Raw genomic sequence first — 16125 nt, 5'->3', positions numbered from 1 at the left:
GTGAGGACTTCTTTTGCTGTCGGAGTTCTTTAATTTGAAATCCTTCGTGATAACGATGATAGTAATAATAATATAAACATTGCAGGGCGAATACGCGAGTAACGTGCAGCGGATGAAAACGGCCTTGGCCGACCAGCAAGCTAGCAACTTAGTCATGAAGGAGCTCGTGTACGCGCTCGGTCCGTCCGGAGAGGACAAGTTTTCACTAAACGCCGGTGGACCACCGAATCCTGGTTGCATGCAGTCCTCCGCGCCACGAGCTTACGCTTTCGCTAATGGCGCTGCGGCCGAGTGCAACAGCATCCTCCATTCAAGGAACAGTTTTAATAACGCGTCGAGCAAACAGGGAAACACGTCTCCGGTAACTTCGGCTTCTGCTCTACTTACGAGAAATGCAAGCACTGCTGGAGCTACTAATACTGCTGCTGCTACTGGGGCCGTAACTAATACCGCTGCTGCAGTTGCTGCTTCTAGTAGTAACGGAACGAGCGCGGCCAGCGAGGAGGAGGAACTAAGGAATGACGTGCCTGCATTGAAAAATCAGTTTCAGGTGTGTAGAATTATGTGGATGATCTGGTGTTGTGCGGCTTCTGCCGGATACACCTTGTTACACGTTTTTATGTACAATCCATAGTTTATGAACAATAAGTAAAATACTTAAAGACTCGTATTTTGAAAGCATTTTAAGGTCAAAATTTACGTAATTTCTTGTTGGTATAGTTGCACATATATTTTGAGCAATGGGGTAAATAGTTTATAAATGTATATGAAGAATGAAATTAACTTAGTTTCAGGCAGTTCATCGGACGCCGACGGTTGTAAGCATAGGTCCGACTCAGGTCTCGGCTAACTCGATAGTGCGCAGCTGTAGCGTTGGCTACCTTGATCTCGTTGATGCTCAGATCGTGCCCTGTGACGTTGCACTCAATATGCTACGTAAGGATGCCCCCAATAAACGACTCTTCCTCATCTCTAGAAAAAATAAACGTAGAAGGCGTTGCAGTAAGGATAACTCTGGTTAGTACAATGTAGCAGTCTGTTGACGAAACCATTAACTGTAAGCCTCAAACAATTGCTTAAATAAAGTCGAACAACATTTTATTTTGAATGTAGGAAAGGAGAACGGTAATAGTAGCGTAGTGGTTCACCGAACGACGCGACCTCGACTAAGTGATTGCGGCAAGTCGCGTAGCTTGGACTCGAGTGAACTCTTTCCCTCAACTGAACAGATAATAGGACTACCAGAGCACGTGGAAGAGGTAGCCTCGACAAGTACGCAAATGGAGGATGGTTGCACAGAAGCCGAGCAGAACGAATTGAATGTGCGAAAGGAAGCTTCGGACTCGCTCGAATCGCAGAGAATTAAGGAAACGATCGAGGCTCTGTCAAGAGCTGCTCAAGAGCAGCAAAAAGAACAGTTGCCTAGTGTCAAGCCGGGGCCATTCGAGCCATCCTGTTTGTCGCCTATCAAGTTAGTGTTGAACTACTTGAAATTTTTAGTTTAAGTTGCCATTTAGTGTAACTATATTATTGACGGATAAAAATTCTGTTTATTAGAGGATCTAGTGTGAGTACGTCAGTAGCATCATCCCTCGACGGTTTAGCTTCGAGACTAGACGGTCTAGCTGTAAAACTCGGAGACTATGAAGATTGCCACTCACTTCCTCCACCATCACCGCGCCCGACAACAAGGTAATTCATATCTTCATACTTTTGTTTATCATAGCAATTCTTATAATTTGAAAAGTTCTTGGTAATAATAAGTATACTGTTGTAGGTTGCCGAGAAGTTCACCGAGTAGTCCTGCGCCTTCGAAGAAAGGCAAAAGGCCGGCCTCCGCTTCTCCGATTAGAAGAAGACTATTATCGAGTCCATTGTTAAACAGAAAGGCTCGAAAAAATCGTAATGAAAGTTCAGATGAAGAAGGATTAATGGACGATATATCTAATTATCGCGATCTTGAGACGTTCCAGAAGGCTCAACTTCGACAAAAGGTTCGTATTTGAACTTGTTAGAACAGAATTTATTTGATATAAGCAAGCAGCTGTTAACGAGTCATTTGTTCACAGTTAAGGCAAAGAGGAGGTAGTTTCGGCTATGAATCCGAGGCGACTAGACGAGAAATAATAATGCACAATAAGGCACCAATGTGGAACGAAGCTAATCAAGTTTACCAGTTAGACTTTGGTGGCAGAGTTACTCAAGAAAGCGCTAAAAACTTTCAAATTGAGTTTAGGGGAAATCAGGTAAGACTGACAAGTATTACTTCTTTACTTTGGTTTTCCCACTTTTGCTATTAACATTTTTCTTCCTCCACAAATTTATTTTATGGCGTGTGTAGCTTTTCTGCCTTACTAACTAAATGTATGTTTCGAAACAGGTTATGCAATTCGGGAGAATACAAGGAAACGCTTATACCCTAGACTTTCAGTATCCTTTCAGCGCAATCCAAGCCTTTGCTGTTGCTCTGGCAAGTGTTACGCAAAGGCTCAAGTAAAAAGTGTAAATTTTGCATTAAGCTTACATATGCATACTCTGACAGATATACATACATACAAGTATTTTTTTAAATTAAATGTGTACACATAAATCTTGTATTATCTGTCTTTTTGAGAATTTCAGCATGACACTGAGAGGAGCCGCGTTTCTAACTAATTAATTAGATTTGTTTTATTTTGTTAATTAGACTCGTTTTGACGCTGCGATATTATTCATAACGAAGTATTAGTTATACTATATATTATATGTATCTTTATAATTAAGCAATTTCTACAGTTCATTCAATACTATTAGATTTGTTAAATTTTTATAAAACAGTTAATAACGGACTTAGTTTGGGACAAATTGTTTAAAAATTTTGTCGACTTAATCAACCGGTTCTCTCAGTGTACACAGTTAAAAATAAAAAAAACAATGCACATTTTTATTGCTGCTTTTGAAAGAGAGTTGACAACATATTTTACTGTCAGGGTTTTGTTTTTTCACGATATAGTCATATAAGTATTATTGTACTTTATGATATTTATGATAGCGTATACTGGCTGAACGAGGCCTTGTCTAAACTCATCGACAAATTTGCAAAATTAGGTAGTAACACGATTTATTTTTATATTTTAGTGGATATTGCAAATCGATCGTATCGTTAAATAGTCTATTCCTTCATTGTCACGAAAAGTGCGGAGTAAAAGCAGGTACATCAATAAAACTCAAGAAGATTGACATAGAAAAAATAACTCTACACGAGTTTATTTCAGCATAAAAGTTGTGTGTTACTACCTAGTCGTAAACGAGAATTTTTATGCAAAGACGAAAACAAAACGTGAATTGCGAGGCTCCGTTAACTATAATGAGATACGAAAGCGATGCATGCGCGCATTGCCTTGTGTATATAAAACGACGATTTCAAAATAACGGCGAAAATGAGCGGAGTTCAAGGTTTCACACGAACCTTTCGTTGAGATGCTTTGATCCACGTAACCGTCCAAGACGTTTAATTTGACCCCGTTTAAGCGTATTAAGCGAACTATCGGTAAGCGCCAAGCGAGATATATATTTGTATAGTTTGTTAGCCCTTGACTTGATACATAATAGTATTATTATTGATTATAATAGCGAAATTTTCGTACTAATATATAGGATATGTATTGTATTATCTATTTGTGAGCTCCACTCGTGCGCGATTAAAGTTTTCGCTTTTACATGCGGTTCATACGATATGCCTACTTGTTATAATATCTTGTGCGTGTACATATTTGGTAAAAAGTAAAAAAATGGAAAAAAAACCAGGAAGAATTAGGCGATGGTAAGGAAAAGTAAACAATGCGCGAGTGTGAGCATTTTGGTTGTTCGATGAACTTAGACTCTATTCAACGCTGAAGCACGAGCTTCGTTGGGGATATCACTCACTTAAAATTGTCTAAAACCAATATTTTTAATTTTAAAGTATGCATATATTTTATTGTAGCATAAAGTACAAGATGTTATTTTTTATTAACTGTCTCTCTGACTAATATTCTAAAGAAAGATTATAATATACGTAATGATGTACAACTATGATGAATTATGAAAGTTAACTGTTTCATTCTTTGACATAAACTTAAGAAAAATAAAAATTGGTTGCAGACCATTTTAAGACGTCCCTAATATAAACCATCCGGCCTGAACTGCTTGCTTCGAAAAAATTAAAGGAAAAAATAAAAGTAAACATTACACTGATCTAACCAAACTCATACAAGCAAGAATTTGATGATGAGCCTTAAATCAGTTGTCAGCAGAAATGACCTAAGGATTTGAATAATAAATTAAAACACTGCGAGTGTTTTCTCTGTTGAAGCGAGTTATGAAATTGTGGGATAAAAAATATAATGAGGCATATATACGCATAGACGAGTGGAACAAGAAGAAGCAGCAGCACGTTTTGTACGAAAGTAACTCAAGTTAACTAGTCTATTATATCTAAGCGCTCTAAATCCTTAAGCCTAATTAGTGTTATGTTTTTCTGTTTCATTGTTAATTGTTACGTTGTTCATCAATTCTGTTTATCATCGTTTATCCCCGGAGTTCTGTGCAATATAGAATTTTCATAGATATTGCTTGATTAAAACAAAGTAAGCATAAAATAAAAATAAAAATAATGCAAATATGATGTGGATTTTCGTGACTGACGTATTGTATATGTAATAAACGTGTACGATGTATATGGCATCTATATGCGACTTTACAAGTTCTATAATCAATTGTACCATTGTTGTTTTTATTACGGGAGGGCATTGTTATTTATTTAGTTTTGCCGCAAGAATAACGAAAATTATTCTAGATATATGTGCAATACAATTTTGTTACTGAGTATGCATTTAACAAACGTCGACTAATATTTGTAAATAAAAAAGTAAAAGAAAAAAATCTGCTTTGACATATTTATTCATCAGACCTTACCTTCTGATATAAATCACATATAAAGTATTTTTAAATATTTATAAATAGATTTAAAAAATATGTAAATTTTACAAGTCTCAATCATAATTATTATGAACTAGTAAAAATTATAATAAATCAAAAAATTAAATACCCAATGTTATTTTAACTATACAAATTTTGAATTTTTATAATATAACAAAATGCGTGTACAAATATTTTACTATTAATATTAGCAAATAAAAAAATCTTGAGGTATACCCATTCTCAACGAAAATCCAAAAGTCGGCCAGTCTAACTGCCATAAGTGGTCGAATCTCGTTTCCAAGAAAAAATGCCAAAAAAGCAACAAGAGGAAACACCTTATACCTGAAATAGAAAGAATTAAAAAAAAAGTTAATATACAATATACATATTGCAAATAAATCATCTATTGTACTATTTGTGGATAGATATTGAACCTGTTCGCAAAAACACATAATTCGTTTCAACCAACTGCATTAAACGTATATGCATGTTATAAACTGTAGTTTAATCGTTTTCTAACTGCAAAAATTATATTAGACAATTTTAAAAGTTAGGAATTAATTCTACTTATCAGTTGGTTGAATACCAATTTCAAAATAAGACATGTTTCTCGGGTATGGGAGGTTTTAAGTAACCATGAAATATAGTAAAATAAAGAAACATATTACTAATCTAATGAACAATATTCGTTATAAAATTAAAAATTTAGGCCCGTTACACGCAAAAAAGAAAGGGGAACAGAAACAGCTTGAACATGGGTTTGTATATCTATATAAATGAGAAAGAGCAAGTTGTTCCTGTTTCTCATAAACATATACATACAAACCCATGTTTAAGCTGTTCGTGTTCTCTGTTCTTTTTTTGCCTATAACAGGCCTTACACATTATAATTTCAAAGATTAGAAGAATATTATTTTTTAGTTACTGAAAAATTAAAAAATATTAATTTAAATTATTATATTATAGTTTAAAATTTTCCGAAAACTTCCTGAAATAGGAGAGTAGCAGAGGTGTTCTGACTGCCCATTGCAGTATATGTTCCACCGATGATGAACTTTACCGACTGGTAATTGAGGTTGGTTAGGAGTTGAGATGAATTAACACGAGAAAGCCTGTTGTATTGTCCAAACCATTATATAACAGTATAGGTGTACTGATTAGTTTGTGGCGGTTCCCAATTTCCTGATGAGACGTCTTGATTGCCCCTATAAAATCAGTGACATTTAAGAGAACCGTATAATATATATTTGGAAAATAATTACCTGGAAGCGATTATGCTTATAATATATGTATACAATCTAAGATATTCATACGCTCATTACTTAAAAAGAAAAAGTTCTTATACAAGAAACAATTGAAACAGTTTAAATTTAAAAAGTTGCTTCACTCCTCCATTTTTATTTCCTTATAAAATATTAACTCACCATTTACTGGGCGAATACTAATGACAACTACCTAGTTTGTCAAGTATATTTTAAGCATTGTATGCTTTTCAAGGGATCTATGATAAGATCGTTAGTAGATTTGCAGTATTGTCCATCGTTGAGCAGTAATTATGTAGACTTAATGTTGACCACCGCCGTCGTTACCTCGACCCATGGCGAGGTAAGCATTACCTTACTCATTTTTGCTTATTGCAATTTACATTTGTGTAAACTGTGTACCTGGAAAATAAAATAACAGTTGAGACAAGAAAAACTGGCGTTGCACATCTTTCAAAATCAGTTTACCAATGACTTCTCCATAGTCACGTAGTCCCGCGCCTTTGAAAAAGGTTTAACCCAACCGTGCTCCGTTATTCTCCGATCAGAAGAAGACCGCAAATCAAGTCCTCTGCTGAATAGGAAAGTACGCAAAGATCGCATTGAATATTTTGACTTCGACGGATAATTGGACTCATTTACCGGGGTCTTGAGACTTGAGATTTAGCAGCTTCAAATATATCAGCAGTTTAAAAAAAAAATGAATATCCGTTGATTACGGCCACTTACGTTTTTTACACACGTTTCAAGACTGCAACATTTGATTGACTTTCTGTATGTAAATAGGCCATAGCTTTTTTCTTACTATTCTGCATACACCTTTGGCTATTTGTACTCAGAATAAACAAGATATTTCTAAGAAAGTAACGCGAAATAAACGAGCCTGTCCAGCACAATTAACCATTTGTAAAAGTAAAACTACACTGAAAAATATACTTTGCATTTAACGTTTTGTTTTTTTAACACCTGACTTAATCGCAATGTTCATCATTCGAATGCTTTTATTTTACAAATAATTTCTTGTACAATAAAAAAAAGTAAAATACAAATGTGTTACCCCGTGTTGTTTTTTTTTAATTAAAAAAGATTAAAAGATATTTGATTATAAAAAATATAAACTATTTATTTATACACTTGCACTGTTGTGTACATCAGCCAACATTGAATTTTTACATATTTATAAAAGTGAACCTGATTTTGGAAATGCGTATGTATTTTGTAGACCAGTGTGCAAATATTGTTTAATTCTAATAACTTTCACTTTAGAAAACATATGTACAGAAGAAAAGTGAAAGTTCAACCATGGATTGTAGATAACCTATTTTAATTATAAGGCACGAATGTGAAACAAACCCAATCCAGAATCATATTTTTATTTATTATTTTCTTCATTTCGCTGAGTTTTAATGTCAAAAAATAATATTTAAAATTTTTATTCAGCTATATGCCAACGGTTTTTTATGATTTGCATGAAAAAGAATTGTACATGCATTAAAACTCGTGAACTCTAATTACCGATTGACTTTCGTAATAAAAAAATGTATTATTAGCTAAAAGAAACATTCAACATTCATATCATTCTCGTATAGCTGCACACTGCTTCGTTACTATTTTGTAACGAATCGCACCAAAATTTCAAGTAAACATTACGCGAATAAATTCTTTATTCATACTTGTTTAAAATATTATCTTTTGTAGATATCAGTTAAATTAAACGACTTTTTTAACTTTTGCAATCTACTGAGAGAAGTTATTTAAAGTCATTTAAACCGACAAATTAATTTTCATTAATTCTTTTATATCATGCAAAATGTTTAAATGTATTTAATTTTGTACATATCGTATGTACCATTTGAATTTTTATTTGACCAATTACTTCTTTCAGTAGTTATTTTTTTGTGAGAATTCTAAAATATACTCAATTACATACGATTTTTCATACCATAAGGTTTTATGGTTACAATATTGTATTTTGTTGACTGAGACCTTGTCTAAAATAGCCCAAAAGTGAATTTAATGCATCATAATAACTTTTATTCATTAAAAAAAAGGTATAAGAAATTTCGAAACATAAATAAACATGTAACCATTCGGAGTATAGTATATATTAACATATATAAAATTTTTTAAAAGCCATTTACATATCTTAGAAATGAAACAAGCTTCGAATTTCATACAATAAATATTCGAATAGCATATAATAGACAAAGTCTGAATCAACATTAGAAATAGAAATGATTTCAGAATTCAATTAAATCGATATTTGTTAGAAGTCAAAATTTGATCATCCATCAAATTGATCTTCTACCAAATAAAACGGTACATTTTCAGTACAAATAAAAGCATATATTGTACAAAAAAAAATCAAGTATGCTTCTTAATGTTCTTTTTTTTCATTCGACATCTAATAAATGCGTATAGTATATGGCACAAAATATGATATTAAATAATATGATCATCCATACTATTATTAATTTATCTTTACGTCATCATAGTCGAAACCACGTTTGCCGCGCAAATAGTGAAAAATTTTATCTATATCAAGAAATGGTACATTCAGTTGAAATCTGATGTTTTTAAGAATGACAGAAAAACAGAGCAAAAAGTTTGAATACCTATGATCGCGAACTTTCGATTCCTATTTCATTCACACATTTTTATGAAAACACAATATTTGTCTTTCTTTAAAGTGAGTCTTCCCTAGGTCTTCCTTATTTGAGAATTAAATTAAAATCTTTTGGTCCATTTTTTCTACCATTCTTAAAAATACAAGATTTCAATCTAATCGCGCCCAGAAGCTAATATTCGCAAATAGATACAGTTAAAAGAGAAAAAAATACTAGCTTTACATTACTAATCAAGCTAGTGTTCGTAATGACCGAATTTATTTCGAACGGAAATGTACATTCTATAAACAATAAGTTTATAATTTGATAATAGACTATCTAGTTTACACGACTGCATTATTCGTACAATCGTATTTTAGTAATATAAGCTTTCCTCGCTAAATTTTACACGTGTCCGATTCAAGGATCATTTTTTCACACGCGCAATATGTATACATTATATTAATTTTATTGCAAATAAAGTTATTTTATTTTAGAAAACTAAAATCACTTATTCTTTTCAAAAACTTTTATTAGTTTGTATTTACATCTTTTTATTAGACCTTTATCTTTATTAAAGCAAATGAATTTATATTACTTTTTGTTTAGCTAATATTTAAATTAAAAAAAAATGTTGACATCCCTTATGTTAATTTTTAATCAATAAATTATTGATTGGAATAAAAATTGTGTTTTCTTGCGGGATGTTTAAGTTAATAAAGCATGTTTCAAAAAATTTTGTTAAACATTGTAATCTACCTAAACTGCATGTGCATTCATTTTCTCGATTAACACGCGTTTTTTGTCATTAAATATAGATATGCCATGTTCACTACATTTTTTAATGTAAACTAGAAAAATCACTTCGTGAAAATACGCAAAAAATATTTAAAGAAAATGAATTTCTTTTTACGCAACTGTATACCTATATTTTTGTTACTAACGTGATATTGGCAACTTCTCGACCCCTTTTCATCAGAACGAATCAAAGACCGACAGCTTTTCTATATTACTTTTGAACACAAAAGCATAGAAAGCCATGGATTTGAAAAATATTTATAATTCGAACTTATTCTAAGCAGGAACAGCGTTACGCGCGCAAAAAAAAAGATCAAAAGAAAACCATTATTTCGGACGGTTTTTAAGCGTAGAAAGCCTTGCAGACTTGGCTTACTTTGCGATTGCAAATGGGGCAGCGCTGGCCGTTGGTCATCCAGACTTTGACGGAGCAACGGTAGCAGCAACAAATGTGCATCGTTTTTCCATGCACGAATGCGCTGTTCTTTGGGGCCACCGTGCAGATAAGACAGCGAGCATCTGCACTTTCCGCATCCGGGTTGCTAGCCTCCTTGCGCGTCTGAAGCTTCTGCGTAAGTATCGTCATTGGTGACGGGGAGTCTGGGTTACCAGATTGAGATTCGTCTGCTGTATCTTTGGTTTGTCGGTTGTCGGCCTGAATAGGAAAAATAATTTAGATTTTAACAGGTATCTTAGCGCGGGATAAGATGCATGAATCGAAACCTTAAGTATGCTTTAGGTATATTAAAAAAGCCATTAGAGATAAGAACAACCAAGAGAACAAGTGTTTTTCTGTTCATACCCGAAAAAATACACGAGATTCTATTTTGAGTTTAAAAAATGTTCAATTCGCAAAGAGGGTTCACGAATAACTTACACTATCAGAAGAATACGAATCCGAATCGTATTCCTTGGGCGTGCTACCAGAATCGACGTCGTCGATCGAACGAGAAGTGAAAACGATGCGCGTCTTGGTGGTCGTCCTCGTCGTGGTCAGCGTCGCAATTTCGCTGCACTGTGAATCAGACGAAACAGCGCTCGACAACTCGCTGCTCTGGGAGTTGAAACTTGGTGTTACGATGCTCTGCGAACCAAATATCGGTTCTTCGCTAGCCTGCGAGTCCAAGGTTGGCGCATCGCTAGCCTGCGAGTCCAAAGTTGGCGCATCGCTAGCCTGCGAACTTGTAATAGGCTTGTCGAGGTCCTGGCTGGAACCGATTCCTGAGTCTATCTCGCAATGACTCGAGGCTATACCGGAGTCCATCTCGCAGAGTTCATGGCCTGAACTCGCCGAAGCCACCGACGAGGCTGTGGTCATTTTGTTGTTCTGCGATTTCTTCTGCACTCGAGCTCTCCGTCTGGGTCGACTCCGCGGAAAATGTGTTTTCCTCACCTGCTTGATGAAAAATCGTTACGTTCTTGTTCGCTTTCAGTTTTTATATCTTTTTGTTTATCGACTTTTGGTCATTTGTTTGTATTAATTCGTTTTTTATTCGAAAATGCCGCGAGACCTGTTTATTTTCATGCGCACAGTGGAATGACTGGAGTATCTTTGTCCCGCTGAACAAGTTCAGACGTGAGTCAAGTTTGTGGAGCTATTGCGTATGCCCGCGAGCGCGGGTGAGTCGAACGACGGAACGAGATGTATATCTCGAGAGAGCCTCGAATCCTCCGAATATCGAAAGTGCAGCGCCTGCTCAAGGGCATCTGCTGACGTGGGTGATTTTATTTGCGGGAATCTAACTTATCGACGTAGGATTTCCATTTTGAAGTTGATCCTCGATAATTTTAACTGATCGCAATAATTAATTAGACATTATAACGATCAACAAATTATGTTGCGTTCGCAAATTTGTTAAGAAATTTTGGTGACTAATTATTTTTGTTTTAATAAATAAGATTTTAAACTAATTTGTTCAACATTGTTGCATTGGAACATTCGATAATCTAAATTTTTGCAGTTTATAATTTACTGTTGAGATAATAATTGTTACCAATTTTTTCATATAAAAATCGTAAAAGATTTTACCATTTGGAAAAAATTGCTGACTCACTGGGACTGACTACTTTGCTTATTTATATTAATGAAAAAAGTAACACACCTGATAACATTTTTCACAATATCGAAACATAGGATTATTATTTGGATTTTTGCATTGCACACAAGTCCAGAAATCTGCCCTCTTAATTTCACTGTCTATAGAGCTTCGAGAATCATCACTATCATCCGCTAGTCCTTCCGTGTCACGAAACGCTATAAACTCAACTGCTACGATATTCTAAAAGTAAGCGAAAGAAAAATTAGTACAGTGGAAAGTACAGCAATTTAAAAGTAAAAGAAAAGTATAACTACCTCAGGTTCAGAGCACGTAGACATATCCGAGTAACGGACTTCATTTTCAGAGTGTGAATTAAGTTCGTACTCCACATGTACAGAGACATCACTTTCATTATTGCTGAGCCACGAATGTGTGGATGTATCTGATGTATCTCTTGCAAATTCTAAAAATAGAGAGACAAGACTGTTAATCATAAGAGTCATAATGCAAACAGTGAACCTGTCAGTCAAAACACTGCGACGGCTGACCTGTTTCGTATGCTTGAATGCTGTAAATGGACTCATCGTCCTCACTGGTGGGCTCTGAAGATTCGCTCTCCAGTGTAAAGTACCAAGAGTATCTTGACTTCTTAACTTCTCCTTCCCTCTTGTCTTCTGTAAATTCAACAAACCCTGTGAATACCCCATTACTCACTACAGCTTACACCCAAGGATTGTATCTACACCGCTTCAGCTTGCGATTAAACTAAACATTGGTCACTGTGTCACACTAAGCAAGAAAAATTGTTATCCTTCGATCGAATCCCAATTTCTCTTTTTCTACAGCAAACGCTATACTATCACAGAAGACACTTTGAGCACGGAGGAAGCTTCACTTTATCTAATCAAGGCACGTCGCGGTCCGGTATTCACAAATAGTAAACAGCTCCAGTTTTCGTGAGTGTGTAAGTTCGTTCTCGCTCTTCCCGCGTCGAGTCTCTCTGCGGCTAGCTATGTAACGTCGCGAGCAAGCGACGACGACGAAGAAGCAGGAACGAAGAGGAAGCGAGTAAGTTACATGTACACGTACGGTCGAAGGAATATGAGAGAGAGAGAGAGGGAGAGTGTAGCAGCAACGAGCTTGTGCTAGCGCTTACCGTCGTCCGAGGCTCTTCGCTTCCATCTGCCCTGATTGCCGATAGCAGCTGCAAACAAAAGTAGCAACGTTAGACATCGTATCGAGCATCAGGTTTTGTGTGCACCACGTGCCGCTGTGCACTCGACTTTCTCAACAACGAGAACCTAATGCGCTCGACATGGAGAAAGACTTTTTTTGTTACAGCATGCTCCTCGACAGATTACGGGCTCGGTGCACATGATGGAAAGATCTTTTCTCAATTCGATACGGAAGAAGTCGCGCGAGCGACAGCGGCAGCTTTCCTCGAGAGCAATGGATACCAACCTGTGGGTGACGAGTCGATCATCGTCGTCATCGTGAATTGTCCGCGCGACCAAGTATCAATACTAATCTAAAAACACGGGCGGCTGTTCCTGCTCCGGCCGAAAAAACGCGCACAACACGGACACACACGACAAAACTTTCGCGCGGCCTCAAGGTCTTTCATACGCTTCCATTCCCGTGCGTGAACTGGAGAGTGGAGGCAAGCCTAGTATATAGTAGCGCGAGTGTAGTATAGTATAGTATAGTATAGTATAGTATAGTATGGGGAAAAGAGAGAGAGAATGAGAGGGAGTCGCCGCCTCTCCTTCTTCCGTTCCACGACGCACGCTATGGGTAACTGGTTCTGGCTGATGCTCAGCCGAACTGAGGCCAATGTGAGCAGCAGAGACCAGTGTGCGTGTGCGTGTGTGTGTGTGTGTGGTGGCGTTGCTGCGCGCTACTCTGTCTCTGTGCCCGTTCATGCCTGCCTGCGCGTGCTCACGCCGTCAGCCCGTGGTCGCGCGCGCCACACCGGCGAATCCTGGCCCACACCGACATTTTAAATGCCGACTCCTTCAACCGTCTCCTCTCGGGCCTCGCGTATACTATAGGCTGCATCCCTTTTTCGGAGAAATACGAGTATAGTAAAAAGGTAGCGCATATATTTTACTCGTAGGTGCGAGCGAGAGATGAGAGTCAAAGAGAGGGAGTTTTGGCGGGAGTCGGATGCTGGAGATGGCCTACAATTGAGCTACACAGCTGATGTCTTGCGGGATTTTTTGGGAAACAGTTTCGGGGAGAGAGCTCTTTGATGTAGGCGGATTTTTGACTTAGCTTTAAAACGCTTTCGTCACATTTTTTCTTTTTTCAGGGCGTGGGATGGCGTATGCAAATTTTTTAATGCGCACGGGTTTATAGATTTATGCCGAAGTTGAATTTTCAAATAAATAATGAAATGATTTTTGTAACAGATTTTATTAAGCGTACAATTTTCTTATAACAAAAATATAAGTACAATTTTTTGTACATACAAACGCGATTTCTTACAAAAGAAGAGCATCACAAAGTATATGTATATATCACAGATAATGCGCCAGCAACGCAGGCACCGATTACGTTCAACGCTGCCACATTTTGCAATAGCGTTTACCGCTAAATATTTGTATATAAACATTCCTGTTCGAACGTGTTTCGTCGCTTGCGGTTTATACCTACATTTAGCGGAAAACACGATGAGTGTGAAAGTGACGTCATGCCGCCGCCGCACTCGATTGTGAGCTGATAATAGACACGAGGCATGCTGGCATGGCAGGCGACGGAACACTAATGCCGATGCTACGTCTCTCTCTCTCTCTCTCTCTCTCTCTCTCTCTCTCTCTCTCTCTCTCTCTCTCTCTCTCCTTATAGTCGACCGGGTTTTACATGACATTAAGACCCACAGGATACTCGAACCTGCTTCGACAGGATAGGATTATTCCGAAGTGGTTCTGAGAAAATGTCCTGCACTTTGACTAATGTACAGGACGGTTATATTGAGTTGATGGATACAAATGAGCGAGAGATCAGGAATATGAAATTTATACGGCTCCATAATGGATTTTGGAGCAAAAGTATGCGATAACTTTTTAGCGAGTAGCGAGTCACTAACGATACTTTGAAACATTCATTCGCATTTATGTACAGCAAAATTTTAATAATTTATCATTTTTAACCTTCATTTTACTACGTTGAATAATACAGGTGCAAATGCTGCTACAACAGCTTTTACATTCAAAAGCTCAGTTAGATATAATTGCTAAGATTAGGAATACGATTGTTTACGGTAATTATGTCACATTGTTGTTTAAACAAGTCAAGTCGTCAATAAAAGGAACAAAGTATGATCGCTACTGGTAAATGGAATAGACTTAAATATAGGTATACGTTATTGTGTCGTTGTCTGCCTAAGTGCCTATCCTATATCCATATTTAATGTTAAATGTTATATATCTACTATCTATAGTCTTACTATACTCTATTACTCTATAGGTATATGTATATAGGTGCAGTGTGATACCAAATACTGGCGTCGCTACTAGCCGCTAGTGTTTATATGTCTGTTAACCTCAAAATTTGAACGGTTTGTTTGCGTATTCTTCTGAAAGAAAAAGTTGCATTGCGATGGCTTCAGGCTTGGAGAGTTACGTTAATCGTATCCTTTTTATATTAATAAATTCCTATGTTTGATAACCGCAATGATTCTTCTGAGTTTTCTTACATAAAAACGTTTTAGATACTGTTTCAATCATTACTTCGGATGGTCGGAATTTCATAGTAAGTCATTGCACTGTTTTACTAATAGTATTTAATTACTAAATGTAAATTGAACATTGAATTAATCAATAATGTAATTGTGTTAGGGAACTTTGAAAGGTTTCGATCAGACAATCAACTTAATTTTAGATGAATCACACGAAAGAGTATACAGTACAACACAGGGTGTTGAACAAGTTGTTTTGGGGTTACATATTATTCGAGGAGATAATGTGTAAGTGTCTATTTTCATACTTGTTTACTGCTTTGATTTTAAGTACTGATCATTGTAAATTTAATATTTTCAGCGCTGTGATAGGAGAATTAGACGATGAAATGGATGCACGCTTGGACCTCTCAGTCATACGTGCAGAACCACTAAGTTCGGTGGCTCATTAGAAAATAATAGATAATAATATGCATTTATGAGTTTATCTTACAATTACGATTGTATGTCTGGAGTACACACTACTGTAAATAGTTATATACTACGTGCGAAAATTCAAAGCACGAATTGTGTAAAAATTGCTAAAAAACGATCTTTTGTAACAAAAAATTAATTTTATAAATATAAATATTTATGAAAAATTAAATGAGTTTAAGAAAAATCTTTTTGTAGAACCACTCGAAATTCAAGATTCATTTTGCATGATAGTATACTATGAGAGCAGATTAACTGGAATAAATAATTAAAAATTGCATAAATCATAAGCGATAGCAATAGAAGAAAAAGGTTAGATAAATTTG

The 16125-nt window shown here is 36.0% G+C and overlaps 3 protein-coding genes across 6 annotated transcripts in view; 2 read left to right on the top strand and 1 right to left on the bottom strand.

Annotated features, from left to right (window-relative positions):
- The window catches only part of LOC100120633 (tubby-related protein 4), a 32102-nt gene extending 22595 nt beyond the window's left edge, over window positions 1-9507 (top strand). Inside the window, exons 11-17 of the mRNA XM_003426228.4 lie at window positions 86-550; window positions 789-1017; window positions 1114-1471; window positions 1558-1692; window positions 1778-1994; window positions 2070-2246; window positions 2381-9507. Of these exons, the coding sequence (XP_003426276.1) occupies window positions 86-550; window positions 789-1017; window positions 1114-1471; window positions 1558-1692; window positions 1778-1994; window positions 2070-2246; window positions 2381-2497 (1698 nt within the window). The 3' untranslated portion in view covers window positions 2498-9507. The remainder of the gene's footprint in view (window positions 1-85; window positions 551-788; window positions 1018-1113; window positions 1472-1557; window positions 1693-1777; window positions 1995-2069; window positions 2247-2380) is intronic.
- Window positions 4903-13472, bottom strand: LOC100678683 (E3 ubiquitin-protein ligase Mdm2). Of its 4 annotated transcripts, none has more exons than XR_004345001.1 (9): window positions 13108-13472; window positions 12803-12850; window positions 12195-12320; window positions 11961-12109; window positions 11710-11886; window positions 10485-11000; window positions 9984-10262; window positions 6366-6605; window positions 4903-6146 (listed from the first exon to the last, which is right to left on the bottom strand). XR_004345001.1 is itself a non-coding variant. In XM_031932337.2 (8 exons), the coding sequence occupies exons 1-8, from the start codon at window positions 13136-13138 to the stop codon at window positions 6573-6575; spliced, it is 1359 nt and encodes a 452-aa protein (XP_031788197.2). In that variant the 5' UTR covers window positions 13139-13472; the 3' UTR covers window positions 4903-6572. The 4 variants fall into 4 exon arrangements, 2 of the variants coding, with proteins under 2 accessions (XP_031788197.2, XP_008206067.1); XR_004345000.1 differs by having other exon boundaries at window positions 10485-11003; window positions 13108-13446; XM_031932337.2 differs by having other exon boundaries at window positions 4903-6605.
- LOC100120678 (U6 snRNA-associated Sm-like protein LSm8) lies at window positions 12720-15971 on the top strand. The gene is made up of 4 exons (XM_001604241.6): window positions 12720-15277; window positions 15359-15399; window positions 15486-15613; window positions 15687-15971. Exons 1-4 carry the CDS (start codon window positions 15247-15249, stop codon window positions 15775-15777), a joined length of 291 nt encoding a protein of 96 aa, XP_001604291.1. The 5' UTR covers window positions 12720-15246; the 3' UTR covers window positions 15778-15971.
- The last annotated feature ends 154 nt before the right edge of the window (window positions 15972-16125 follow it).

This window comes from Nasonia vitripennis, chromosome 5 (genome assembly GCF_009193385.2).
Source record: "Nasonia vitripennis strain AsymCx chromosome 5, Nvit_psr_1.1, whole genome shotgun sequence".
Lineage (NCBI taxonomy): Eukaryota > Metazoa > Arthropoda > Insecta > Hymenoptera > Pteromalidae > Nasonia > Nasonia vitripennis.
The sequence above is the reverse complement of the archived record's forward strand: the minus strand, read 5'-3'. Positions and strand labels throughout refer to the sequence as shown.

Excerpts from the sequence above, each read along its gene's own strand:
- LOC100678683 (XM_008207845.4), bottom strand. The coding sequence starts at position 13,138 with ATGACGACGATGATCGACTCGTCACCCACAG. Across the intron at positions 12,321-12,802 it reads GCGAAGAGCCTCGGACGACG|AAGACAAGAGGGAAGGAGAA; the intron begins GTAAGCGCTAGC and ends TTGAATTTACAG. Across the intron at positions 6,606-9,983 it reads GCCCCATTTGCAATCGCAAA|GTACACAGTTTACACAAATG; the intron begins GTAAGCCAAGTC and ends TTTATTTTCCAG.
- LOC100120678 (XM_001604241.6), top strand. The coding sequence starts at position 15,247 with ATGGCTTCAGGCTTGGAGAGTTACGTTAATC. Across the intron at positions 15,278-15,358 it reads CTTGGAGAGTTACGTTAATC|ATACTGTTTCAATCATTACT; the intron begins GTATCCTTTTTA and ends AAAACGTTTTAG. Across the intron at positions 15,400-15,485 it reads CGGATGGTCGGAATTTCATA|GGAACTTTGAAAGGTTTCGA; the intron begins GTAAGTCATTGC and ends TAATTGTGTTAG.